At 39.1% G+C, this 14,061-nt stretch overlaps 1 protein-coding gene across 3 annotated transcripts in view; it reads left to right on the forward strand.

The window, feature by feature from the left end:
- atrnl1a (attractin-like 1a) overlaps window positions 1–14,061 on the forward strand; it is a 410,176-nt gene that overhangs the window by 121,124 nt on the left and 274,991 nt on the right. For all 3 annotated transcript variants that reach the window (XM_012872822.3, XM_021321643.2, XM_036126662.1), the window contains 3 exons: window positions 1,601–1,788; window positions 5,249–5,462; window positions 5,745–5,936. In XM_012872822.3, coding sequence (XP_012728276.2) covers window positions 1,601–1,788; window positions 5,249–5,462; window positions 5,745–5,936 — 594 coding nt within the window. The remainder of the gene's footprint in view (window positions 1–1,600; window positions 1,789–5,248; window positions 5,463–5,744; window positions 5,937–14,061) is intronic.

Consider the following 14,061-nt stretch of genomic DNA (forward strand, 5'->3'; position numbering starts at 1 on the left):
GAGCACAACATACGAACCAGCCCTAAAACCACAATGTCACACAGCTGATTCATGGATCATCCGAAGTAGAGGAAGTGGATGATGGCTGAGAGTTCTAGGTGGAAGAACAGACGTGTCATGGATGACGGTGTCTGCAGCATGTTAGACTGGGTTGGGGGAGGGTATAGTGGCTGGTCAAACATCAAGAAGTACCGATTCAGCTCGTTCACCCAGCACAAGTCACCTACAGTCTGGACACTCTGTTTGACTGACATTTTCTTCCTGTAGTTGTTTTTTTCCATCTCTGATCTTGGCAATTTTCAGGTGAGTTCAATTTTATTGATATAGCGGCAATTTACAAGACGTCATCTTAAGGCACTTCACAAAGTCACATTCAATCAAATCATCCAGACAGATTGGTCAAAAAGTTTCCTATCTAAGGAAACCCAGCAGCATTCATGCCTCCTGAAAGAGGGTAGAGCCACAGTGGACAGTCGTCTGCATTGACAATGGCTCATACAGAGCATGCATGAAGCAATATCTTTTTCCTCAGTCTTTTCAGGACAGCTCTTAGTTCTTTCTTGTATCCTGACCTGAAAGGCCTCTTCCTTTCCCTGAGGTAAAGATTTTATGCCTGGGTGTATCCAGTGCTTGTTGTTGAAGAAACACCCAACTTTCATGAGAGGCACAGTACAGTCCAAATAAAGTCTAAGTTGGTGTTGAGATTGTGTAACAATTTAAATACCCATCAAGTGTGTGTGTAACGTTGCAGCATCCATTTTCAAAAATTTTGTCGGAGCTAAACCTTTTGACACGCGCGTCTTGATCAGCTGTTCCAACACGAGGTTCAAAAAGGTTAGCCTGCTTTAACGTCCTGACGGTGTGTGGCTTGAAATATGAATATTTTTACTATTTGTTTCCAGAGATATGACTGAATAAAGAAATACAGCTAGACCCTTCAATAAATTTGTGTCTAACCCCTGATGAACACGTGTGGATCTGCTGTAGTTATCTGAAATGTTAGATTAATTAACGCGAGCAGGTTTATTCTCTGTTTTGATATGACTCATTGCTACTTCGTCTCGTAACATATTTGGACGTTCTGGATGACTCAGTGCGAATGAAAAATACCAGAAGGCTCGTTCTGCCGCCGCAATACGGTACTTTAGTTTGAACATCATAACATTTAAAGTGTAAAGTTTCAGCTTTGCTCTTTCAGACAGCTGGGGAAACCTGGGGAGGTTACACGACAGACAGACTGGGAGTTGCTGCAGCCAGCACTTTTCGTTGTCAAATTCTTTATAGATTCATTCATTTTTGGCAAAACTCAGTCTGGTTAGACAAAAAAAGATGCAAGACCTTTGATATAGAAACTATACTGTGATTGTTTCTGCCTTCAACTGGATGCGGAAAACAGAGCTAGGCTCCCTAAATAACTATGAGGGGAGCTGAGCTTAAGTCAAAGCCAGTACAATAGCAGCAGGTATCATCATTCGGGGTCACCCGATCAGATCCCCTGTAGCAGACCGCCACTTTACTAGTTTCTACTGTTTATCATAGTTTTAAGTAGTGTCACAGAGTCCAGAGAAAAAAGTACTGAAGGCTTTTTCTGTGCGTGCAGGCCAGATGTGCGGGGACGGCTGGCACCACGTCGGGGAGGTCTGCCTGAGGATCAACTCCAGCAGGGAGAGCTACGACAACGCCCAGCACTACTGCAAAAACCTGGGAGGAAATATAGCCTCTCTGCTCACAGACAATCAAGTCAGTTTTGTTCTGGAGGAGCTCCAGAAATTTCAGCTGGAAACTCAGGTGGGTGGTCGGCCTGAAGTGACCTGATTTGTATCACTTTGATTTAAAAAAGCATTATTCTGTGAGACCAGGTTTGCATATTTCTGTTCAACTGGTTTTTCACTCGCTCGCTTTTTAAAAAGGGGAAATCATTTAGAACTTTTTTTTTTAATTACAGAATTAGTTTTTTTTTCTCAAAAAAGTATTTTCTTTTGTTGTTTTCTCCTTTTCTGAAACAAAATATGGAGAAAAAAAAAAACGGGGAGCTACTTTTCCCCAGATAACATTATGTTTAAAACCATCTCTTGAAATTGAATGTGTCAAAAGCTTGTACCACGGATGGTCATGTTGCCGTTTAACAATGGCTACTTTACCAATTTGCTTTCTAAAGGGTTGATGAGAGAAATAATGACTAATCATTGTAATTCATGGCCAAAATGAAGTGCTTGATTAACGGGAACGAGTCTGATATGTACCTTGTAGCTCATTCTGAAACACGGTGTACACCCTGCTGTTTGATTCATTATCAACAGCTATTCGGCCTTTTAGCCTCAACATCATAAATTTGTAATGTTTTATAATTAGATGCCAGGTAATGTAACGATAATGTAACAGAAAGCCATAAATAACAAAGCAGTCTGGGTGGATTGTTTTTTCTGTCTCACATGAATCACCGTTACTGGCTTCTTATGACGAATAATAGATCATGTTGGAATGTTTCAATGTTTGAACCTTTACCGCGCAGTTCCTCCAGCTTCCCAGCGCTGAGAGACGGAGAGATACATGTTTTTTAGCGTCGTATTTCTGTCTTGTTTCCCTTTACTGGGGAGCCAAGCAGCTAGAGCATCGTTCCTTTTCAGTTTAGTGAATCCAGATGTTTGAACAGCAGCCGGCAGCTTGGATGGGATTGTTTGCTGCAGGAATGTTTATGTCAGAAATGACAATTTAGAAGGTTATGGACATGTTCTACTGCATACAGAGCTTCTGATTTTGATGATTCCTGTAACAACTACTGAAGATGACATTTCTTCTAGCTCTAGATGTTTGACGTTTGATTTTAAGCTTCCTTTAGGGTAGCAGTTTCACAACCTTTCCCTGAACTAGAAGTGATTTATCTAATAAGTCACAGCGGTGGGGATGGGTTTCCTGATCGTTCTTGGCCACCATCAACAAATCACACTTGTTTAGTCAGCAATAACGTAGGTGTCGATTGAACTTGACTTCAGTCGACTGTGGTAATTACCAGACCCCTTTGAACATCTTGAATCAGGTTTTGCTTTTGCAACGTCTTCTGCAGAGGATCTTAATGATAATCAGTGTTTGCGTGAAACAACGTTGGGTCTTCAGACCTTCTGGGGCACAGGAACAGATTAGCGTGTGCATCATTCAGGCAGATGGAGTCGCAGAATACCATGACCATTTGGGTTAGGGTTGTGCTTGTTCTTCATGGTGGTTGCAGCACCTTTGGCTCCTGCGTGTGGTGAAGCCTGGTAGCGATAACGGTAGCTTTTCTTTAGCTCATGTGGGTCATCAGAGAATTTGAACCATGGTTGGTCATGCTGGCCTAAGGCTCAGGGAATAAGCCTAAAAAAATTAAGATGAAATAACTACATAAAAGGGCAATCTTCAAACCTGCATCCTCTCGTGTTGCAGATACGGTATTAAAAACAGTTTTCTTCCTAATGGTAATGTTACAACTAATGGTCGGGGTAAAGCAAAGCTCCCATAATTAATGGAAAACGCTGCAATTTGTGAGGAGACAGCTTAGCCATGGTAACTGTGGGAATAAATCCGGACATGATAGGGTCATGATTGTCTTTCCCACTTTTTTTTTTTTTTTTTTTTTTTCAATTTCCTGCCTGAGGCGGTAAGGCGGCCGTAATCACCAGTGAAGCAGTCCTTGCTTTTGTTCCAGGGTTTCTGTCAGGTTCATACACCTTAAACATTCATTAAACAACACAAGGAAAAGAGACAACAGAGAAGTTAGTTTTAAATCTTGCAAGGAGAATGCCAGAAGATGTGTTCAGTTACATCCCCTACCCGTTCTGAAACACATCCCTGTCACCTCTTACTTTTATTATCTTAAAGAGGGAGGGCCCTAGTTACATTTGCAGAGCTTAAGGAAGGGGTAAACATACTTTAGTGTGACCTTTGACATCATAAACTAGCAGTTTCAGGTATACAGAACAACCTTGACAATTGACTATTCAGTGACCAGGAAAGGGAAGATACAGAGATGGCTGGGTGCAATTCATCACAGATAAGATAGAGCTTTACAAAAACAATCAACATTTATAGCGAGGCTGTTTCTTGCACCAGACCTTACTCTGTAACATAGGAGAGAGAAATATCAATTAAATGAAAAAACACTTTGGTGTCCGAATAAACTCAAAACATTTTCAATAGTAATGAGTAAAAAAATTATAAATGCAATAAACATAGTAGATAAAATAAAACACATAGAATAGTAAAAATAATTCCATCAGTTTCCAATGTTGTTGTTTTATTTTGCTTCCCTAGATTTCTACTACCTGGTGACTCTGTAAATGTGAATGGCAATGGTGAAGAGTTCAATTTAAAATTTTGTTTGCTTGCAAAAGAACCCAGGAAACTTGCTACTTCATTTTTAGTTTATTAGAGCTCAAATGATCCTTTTTCCCCATAAAACATGTTTAGCTTCTATAACCGTAGCGCCAACCAGTGCGTTTACCTCGTTAATGTTCTCATTGACTCCTTTTTCCATCCTGTCCTGAAAATAAAATAAAATTTACATTTTTTGCCTTTTATTGTTTTCTGAGTCTTGTTTTCTTCAGCTTTGAATGAAAGTTTGAAGTTCACCACATATTTACTGCCTGAAGAAATACTCCAAACGGAGCACCCTTTTTCCTTAATTTTAATCATTTAAAAGACAATAAAGGCAAGGCAGGTTTATTTCTAAAGCACTTTTCAGTAAGAAGACGATTCAAAGTGCTGTACATGAATAAAAAATCAGAGGAAAGAAAGCATTAGAGACAGAGGGGAAACATTACAGTGGCAAGCACATCGCCTTGGAATAGTAGCAGCAGGTCAAGATACAGTATGAGACAAGTTGGACTACGAACTTTATCTTTAACATTTAAAGGCAACTCCAAACAAATAGGTTTTTAAGCTTGATTTAAAGAAACTCAGGGTTCCAGCACTTTTACAAACTTTGTGAAGACAATTACATTGTGAAATGGATTAGGGACACAAAAGAAACGGGTAGTTGTTTCAAATGCAGCCGCATGAAAATACTGCAGAATCTTCCCTCTTGGCGACGATCCCACACACTGTTGCATATTTGAATATTTTCCCACACGTCCTTGCATTAGGAAGAGCAGGCATTTACTGCAGCCTTTAGCCAAACAGCGACCGTCTGCTTTATCTGCAGCAGTGATTTTAAACAGACTGACAGAACCTGCTGAAGGATAGGAAAAATCAGCGCTCCGCTTTGCTTCCACAGAGGCTATCGCCGTGGGTGGGCCTCAGGAAAATCAACGTGTCCTACTGGGGCTGGGAGGACGCGTCCCCATTCAGCAACACCACCCTGAAATGGTTGCCCGGAGAGCCCAGCGACTCGGGCTTCTGCGCCTACTTGGAGAGAGCGGAGACGGCCGGACTTAAAGCCAATCCCTGCACCGCCACCACCGACGGCCTGATCTGTGAAAAACCCGCCGGTGAGGAGGAATGAACGAAGGGGAGGGGGGGTTAGAAGACCTGGGTCGGATCACAGCGTCAGACATTTCAGGAGGGTTGACACTCATTTTTTCGTAGGAACGATTAAACGATGAGACGTTTTAACTGTGTACCCATGTGCTAGCTTGATGACGACTTTAGAGTGTGGTTTCTGAAGCATCTTCACGCTGATTTTGGCTTTCGCTGTTTTTTAAGTTGCAAACTCACGATTGATTGAGCCCTTCTGTCGTTGTCCTCGCCTGTCCTCGTGTCCCGTTGCTCAGGGAGTCCACAGAGTCCAAACGCTCGTCCGTGCAAGACGCCCTGCGCGCTGCGGACCAGCTGTGCCAACTGCACCAGCCAAGCCATGGAGTGCATGTGGTGTGGAAGCACCCGGCGGTGCGTGGACTCCTCCGCGTACGTCATCTCCTTCCCGTACGGTCAGTGTATGGAGTGGCAGACCCAAGAGTGTTCCGGTGAGGTTTGGGATTTTTCTTTTTTTGAAATGTGCTACATTTAAAAAAAAGTTTAACTTTGATTTTAAATACAAAATAGCAGGAATTTCAGCATTGCTATGATGTTGATTACATCCAAATTGTGAACGTGTCATGTATAGGCATAGTTAGACTTTTATGTTTCATCAAGCTGTTGAGAATCCATGGATCTCTCCAAACAATAGATGCGTGAACCAGTCTGATACTCCTTTAGGCTTTACTTGAACCCATCTTCGCTTGTTAGAAGTTCTTCCTTCCTGTAGTTTTCTTTTGTGTGGTTTGATAACATGACGTCACTCATTGCAACTCCTCGCTACATTTATGTGAACAGTGATTTTTGACAATAGTGATCCGGAGGCGTGGTCGAATCTCCTGGAACCGCAAGGCAAAGAAAATAATGTTGTGCTCTGACAGACATGCAACAAAATGACTCACTCTTTGATTTCACTCAAGCTTTCTTTGCCTCAGACTGCTATGCTGTAGATTCTCACCTTTAACGCGTACTGCCTCTGCTTAAGTACTGATTAGTCCAAAACGTCCCTGGATTTCATTGATATGGCTGCACACATAGAACTTTTTTTCTTTAGTTTTACCAGATTTTTTTATATTTTTATTTTCTGAGTTGGCTTGTTTATTATTATTATTATTATTATTATTATTATTATTTTACTATTTTCATATTCTAACGACAACTAAATACCTAAACGCTTTAAAAATTGCACTGTTGTATAGCAGTTAAATGAGTTGTTTTTATAAAAAGTACCAAAGTATTTTCCTGAAACAAAACTTTTAATTGTTTTTCTGTAATGTTAATCAGGCACTCTGCAGTGAAATGTCCCTGTTTCTGAATTTAAAGACGCAGCTTCAAAGTCATATCTTTTGTTGATAATTTTATTTATTTTTTTCCTTCTCCTGCCTGGAGTTGGCTGTAGACAGTTCCCCAGTCTGCAGTTTGAAGCTGTTAATTGTTTTTCCTTATTTTGTTTTTCCCTTCGCTCCTTCATCAACTCCTTCTCTCTTTTCATATTCATCTGGTGGCAGAAGGTGTGTAGGAGGCTTTTGTTCTGCTACTTTTTTACCTTTGTGCATTGCTTTGCATAAAGTGACAAATCTTCATTTAATACCTCAGATAGGACATTGTCAGACTTTTAGTCTATTGCTTTATAACCTTCTGCTTCAGCTTTTTGTTTTATGGAATATTAATGTCTTCTTTATTAGCTTTCCTGCTGGAAACAGTATGTTCCACATTTGTCTGAAGATTTTAATTGAAAAACTCTTTGTCACATTCGATTGGCTGCAGCGTTTGTTCGTAGTTCCAAACTTTCATGCTGGCTGGTGGCTACAAACCCATTTTTATCTTTGCATGCTGAAATAATTTGGATGTTTTGGAAACTTATCCCAGCCCCAGAAGACGTTTCTGGTTTTCCACATGCACCACAATTCCATCCGACTCTTTGTTTTTTCCTCCGCCTGCGTGAACCTTTCCCTCTCTTCCCACTGCCTCTGGTCCTCTACTAGCAATTATTTGGCTTTCAATGACCCTTCATTTCATTTTAAATGTCCAGGATTCTGTAAATGACCCTCATTTACATGTAGTTGGTAAACTGTTGCATAAAAAAAAAAATCTAATCACTATATTTAATAAATTTTCCTCAAAAAACGTGGAATTTAAATAGCATACCTGGGATTTTTTTTTTTTACATGTGTAAAAGAAATCTCAGGTTATTTGTGTGCTCTCTGTTTTTACTGTTCTGAAAGGCCGCGGAAAATTTATTTGAATCAGCCTAAAGATGTTTGGGGAAGTTGTAAAGAAAGCTGCACTGCACCTCCAGTCCAGCAGTTGACAGTAAAAACAAACCAATGGCATGAGAAGCAAAGCCTGACTGAGAAACTGACTTTTGTGTAATACTGAAATACCAATAATGGCAGCACCATAAAGAAAAGCATTTATTTTCAGAAGAATCGGAAATCACAAAATATTGAATCCAGACATTTCTTATGGTGCCTGTCGCAGGAGTGGTGTTTACACCTTTAACCACTGAACCTGCCTTATATCACTTTTACCAGAGCATACGAGGTTTTGTTTTTTCATATCATGCTTCAGATATGCTGTTGTTTTTGGTCAAAACAAACTGATTGTGACTGCCTGATCTGAGGTTACATGGATGTCCTCTTTAGTCTTCATCCATGTTGTGAACAGGTCTCTGTGCCGAAGGAAAATGTTTGCTAGTATGATACCGTTTACAAACGGTATCAGAAGTTAAATACATGTCTAATTGTTGTTTTTAGGTCAAACACCAATTTAATAGAATGTTTGAAATCAAGCTTGTTCCAGTAGAATTAAAACCAGATGCAGGGTCGTCACAGCCTGTTCTGGGTTTGCTACATCTCAGCGTTCCATTGGGGAGGCCCAGTTTTTTTTCAGCAATTGTGACTTACATGACACAGTTTATGTTTAAATACATTGTTTAGGGTTATCAGCATCAGTTGTTCTCGAAATGTAAACCTCAACGTTTTTCACATTTTGTCTTTTTACAACCACAAACAGAATGTGTGGCCCCCACTAGGCGTCTATCTATGAACATACGTGCTTGTGATGGATTTACATGGCTTTCTTTTAAAAAATTGCTGTCTTTATGCCCTTGTTTCTTAGGTGGATAGGAACATTTTGGTAGGTTTTCCGTTGTTTCAAATGCTGGATTGAACAGTTCAAAGTGAGATTTTAAAAGCTTGTTTTTTTTTTAATAACTTAACCCTGCTTAAAACTTTTCCACAGCTTGCTCATCTGTCTGCCGTGTTCCTTGTTCTTCGTGATGCTATTTGTCCACTAATGTTTTCTAACAAACCTCCGAGGACTTCAGATAACAGTTTGACTTACAATAAGGCTATGTGTAGTTATAACATGACAAAAAAAAATGTTTGTTGTTCTACCAACTTTCCTACCAACTGGTTTGTGAACTTTGATTCATTGACTAAGTCTGTCTATTGTCTTACTATGCAACTTCACTAAGCACTTTGCGTTGTCCTTGTCAGAAATGTGCTATACAAATAAATTTGCCTTGCAACAGACTGAACCCACTGTCAATAGGTTAAAAGAATAAAAATAAAAACAACTACAAAACATCTCTCACAGCTGTGTCAATACATTAAACCAAGAGAGCAACAACCTTGTGATATTTTATCACTCAGTGACAGGTGGAAAACACACAAATGATTGCATTTTTAGCTGGGATGTAATGGTCTTCAAAAAAAGAAGACTTATCAGTTCTAGTGTTATTCATTTTGTTGTCGGAAGACTGATGCCTTCTGGGTTGGAGCTTCCAGGGATGTGACAGGTAACATGAAGCAGGATAACTCCTTCAGGCTGAATCATGTTAATCAATCAGCATGAACAATGGCAGTTTAGCATTAATATTTGGTTTATTGGTCAATGGTTTAGATTCACAAATCACAATAAACCCTGGTTGAAGCTGCACCTCAATGATTTGTTTTCCCTCATAGAAAGCCTCAACTTAACTCCTATTAAGCCATAACCCCGCACACTTTCAAGCTAAGATCACCACTAGAAGGTAAATGGTGCACAACTGAACAGACTGGGACCTGGCAGTGATGGAGGAGGAGCCCCCCGCCAACTAAAAGGTTTAAAGAGGTTGAGTTTTGGGACTGGGTGTCTTGTCAAAGATCAGTCACATCGTCGACAATCAGAGATCTGGGGTTAAGCAGCAGCAGACTTAATAAATTGGGCTCAGATGAAGTGGTGTACATCGACACAAAGGGAGAATCAGGGGAATACCATTGGCCCTGCTGTTGTCTGAGACCAATGGCTGATGTCTTGAAAGCAGTAGGAGAGGATAAAGCATCCTTCACCTGGTCTGCACAGATGACTGACAGCAGTTGCTTCATTCACAGTAGAAAGACCTACAACCGCATTAAAATCGAACAGGAACATCCACGTCTTCAGCAAGTTTGTCTTTGTTGCCTTTACATTAAGCGAAAAATCACTACACTTAAACACTGCAAAAAAGAACAAATAATAAGAAAAAATAAGTCAAATTTTCTTGAAATTAGTGCATTTGTCATTGATTTGAGCACATAAATAAGATGATCTGCCAATGGAATGAGTATTTTTGACCCCTAAAATAAGATAATTATATATAGTACACTTTAAATAAGATGATGGAGATGAGTTGTTCCTATTTTATGTGTAAAAATCTCATTCCATTGGCAAATCATCTTATTCACCTGATCAAATCAAGGACAAATACACTCATTCAAAGAAGATTTGACTTATTTTTAGTTTTGTTTTTGCAGTGAAAATATTTGGTTATTTCAACCACAAGAGCTGGTCAGACTACATCCAGTGTTGACTGCTTTAATGCCAACTCATGCTTTGTCTTGCAAGTCATCTTTCTTTTGGGCTATTTAAAATATTAAACAGCCACTTAAAGAGGGCATTATACATCACCACACACCAACGGTATTAAATGTTTCCAGGAAATGAAACATGTGCTTCAACAACAAAATGGGTCAGTTCATCTCTTATGAATGCATTCAATCAACTTAATGCCCCATACTGATCTGATAGCGTTGGTTCTCAGTTTTTGGCATCCTTGGAAAGCATACATCTGGTTTCTTGTGTCATTTGTTTGCTTCAGCAGTACTTTACGATAAATGTTGCCTTACAGATCCGTGGGCCGCAATGCATTATTCATCAACTGTGAAGGCCATGCAGCGTTTTTGCCTTACTACTTCTCCCGAAGATGGGAATCTGGACTCAAGGACATGCATTACTTTGGAAATAAAATGTCTGACAACTGTGTATTAATTGATAAAGGTAATGAAAGTAAAACACCCAACTTAAAAAGTCCCTTCTTAGATTTTAATAGGTGAAATAGGAATGTATTTAATTACAAACATACGTTTTTAAAACTGAACCCATATTAATCAAGAGACAGTAGAAAACCCCCAAAAAACAAAAATAAAAACAGAATTGCATCTTGAGCTTTTATTGATTATCATCTATAGCTACTTTTAGATTGGAATATATCTCTAAACCTGCAGTATATCCAGTTAGAAAGCTATAACTATTAAATGGTTACCAATGATGGACTGCAAATAGCAAAAGTAATAGTCTAAGATTTGAAAAATGTAAACAAATCTTTTTAATCTTTTTATTTTGTTAGAAATTGCTTAACCTCAGCAACTGCATCTTAAATCGGAAAAGGTTACATTTCCTAACTGCAATAATCAATGTATTAAAATCAGGTGGTTCTATAGTTTGCAAGTGTTTTCTGTTGCCCAGACCCCCATTCCAGCAAAATGAGTCAGAAATGTAGTTATCTTTTTCTGTTTAATGCATTAAAGCAGTCGCTCTGAAAATGATCCAGAATCCCTTTTTAATTTATATTAATGGGTTAATTTATAACATATAAGAAGGGCTTCTAACAACTAGAATCTTCCTGTGCTGTCAACTGTAACAGAAACCCCTGTAAAGCCTGCAGGCGCACACAGTCTTCTTTTTTGTTGCTGTTTCTCATCTAAACAGTCAACAAACTTTACGAGGCGATGACCTCAATAAAAGCCCTTCATGAGGGACACAGAAGAAGCCATTTAACTGTAATAGTGATTACTAACACAACGAGGACAAACCCGTTTCATTATTCACTTGAGAATACATTTTGAACGCTGGAGACTTAGCATTTTCTGTTCATGCTAACTGTTTTTGTTTCTGACTGGCTGGTTGTTTGATGTAGTCTTCCTGTTTTTGACTGGATACATGAATTAAGTGCCATGAGCACCAGTGAACAGGACTTTAAAATAAGCGTTTAAGGTGACTCTGCTGAGATTAACTTTCAATCAGAATGTATTTGAGCAGTGCCTGCCATTCTATAAGGCAGAATGTGAAGAGGTGCAGTTGACGTTATTGAAGGTGTGACACTGTCCCCCAAGAGCTGCTATTGGTTGATACAAGAAACAAAGAAAAAACTAATGTACTACTAGTCTGTGGCGTCTCTGCATTTGGGGCCAGTGGGGTCAGGCTCCACCAGATGTCGATTTTCACAATAATCACTGGGACATGATCATTTTTTGTAGAGCGATATTGGAAAAAAGACTGATTCCATTACTAATAAAATTCAGTTAGAAACATTTGTGTCTATATATCTAAGTCTGCCAGAAAACTGACAAGCTCAGTGGGTTAAATCCTCATGAAGCGTCTTGAAATTGGGGTCGGCCAATCAACGTTTGTTTAAATAATGAACATCTAAAATCACAGTGAGAGTGTGTTGGGCTTGCCGTGGGGCACAAATCCTCTGGCCCCAAGCTCGGATCGTCCACTCAAAATGCTGGAATTGCACATGTTACACTTATATTCTGCAGGATAGTGTGCGACCATCTAGGCAAGGCACATTTATTTGTATACATTTGCACATGTCAGTAGAAGGACAATGCAAAGTGGTTTTCATAATTAAAATATTGGAAATAAAAAGTGGATAAAAGCAAGTAAAAAAAACACAGTTGGAATAAAATGTAGGAAAAGCTAAACAAAATAAAACATAGGAAAATTAAAACTAAAAGCGAACATTAATCTTGTGTTGGTTGTCCTTGCTAGCTCATTGAAGGATTGATGTGAATCTTTTCTGTTCAATAAATGAACGATATGAGAGAGCCTTTATTTGTAATTTTATGTATAAAAATGTAATTACATTTAGCTCATATAAAATGGATCTTCTAGTGTGTTGGTTTATGCTAATTTATCTCTTTAACACTGATCAAAGTCAGGTTGTATGCATCACAAAAAAAATAGTGGGTGTTAATAGGTGTTGAGTTTATGTGCCCCACTTATCGTGCCAGAGACAACACAGCTCCTAGAGAAATTAAACAATTATTATTATAATGTGTAATTTTTTTAATCCAGAATACATTTTGTTGTACACTAGGAGTCTCCAGGAGTGCAGACATTTTGAATGTAGTCTCTCCAGGTGCTGTGTAGAATTTGTATTTTTTCTGGCTCAGACTTTCCAGGCCGTTAAACAACGTCACAGACTTCCAGCTTACCAGTCTTGTGAATCAGACCTTTTTGTTTTTCGCTGAGATGTTGTAGTCCAAGCTGAAGGATGGACGAAGCTTCAGCTGGATATCAATTGTTCATTAAACCGCTTTAAGTGGTTTCTCCCCAGTGATTACTCCACTTGTCAGGCCGCCATTGTAAATAAGAACTTGTTCTTAATGTCTTGCATATGTAAAGAAAATAAAATAAAGGTATGATAAACTGTCACCCAATTTACTCCAAAAACGGGTGAATGGGGTGAAGTGGGGCTGGGGGTGAGAAAGTGCCCCGTTAAGATTTAAAGAGACAGCACCAAATTGAGTTGCTCTCAAACATACCTCAGAACAGGGGTAGGAAGGGGGAGCATGGTAAGAAACTGTCGAGGAATTCAGAACAAGGCAGTGTAGTTCCACTTTATAGAGACCACAACTGAACAATTTAAATGTGATTAAGAAGAATTGAAAAGCATGAAGGTACTGATCCCTTAAAATAATTGTCACAGCATCAAAATGCTTGAATGCACATTATTTACATCCTCATCCATCATTTTAATTTGCTTATTATATTTTACTACTTCATCCATTTGATATTAATGTGCTCCCACCTGTCAGCGTTTTACTGGGATTGCCTGTTAGTATAAAGCGGTTGTGTTTGACAAAACAACCGACAAAATGGCCTAAAAAAAAAAAAAAGAGGTGGAGGAAACTGAACTAGGAGCCGCTGCTCCTCTGTCCCTACACCTCTGGAAGCAAATAGAGGAGTGTTGAAAGGTAAATTGGTCCCTGGTTCACGACACAGAGGTGGGCTTTGAAGCACATTGCTGCAGATCCACCAGTCTTATTCTCCACTTTTATGCACCAGCCTGGAAAGTGAGAAGTGCTCCATGCAGCAATCAAAAGCCAGAGAGGAAATCTAACAAGCATCTAACAAGCAAACTTCTAGTTGAACATTTAGGCTACTGACATCATCATGTACAACACAGCAAATACTTCCTCACCTCTTGTACATCTTCATCTAGAGTGTATATTATTTACTATATTTTGTGTATATATATATATG

The sequence above is a fragment of the Fundulus heteroclitus genome, chromosome 22 (genome assembly GCF_011125445.2).
Source record: "Fundulus heteroclitus isolate FHET01 chromosome 22, MU-UCD_Fhet_4.1, whole genome shotgun sequence".
Classification (NCBI taxonomy): Eukaryota; Metazoa; Chordata; class Actinopteri; order Cyprinodontiformes; family Fundulidae; genus Fundulus; species Fundulus heteroclitus.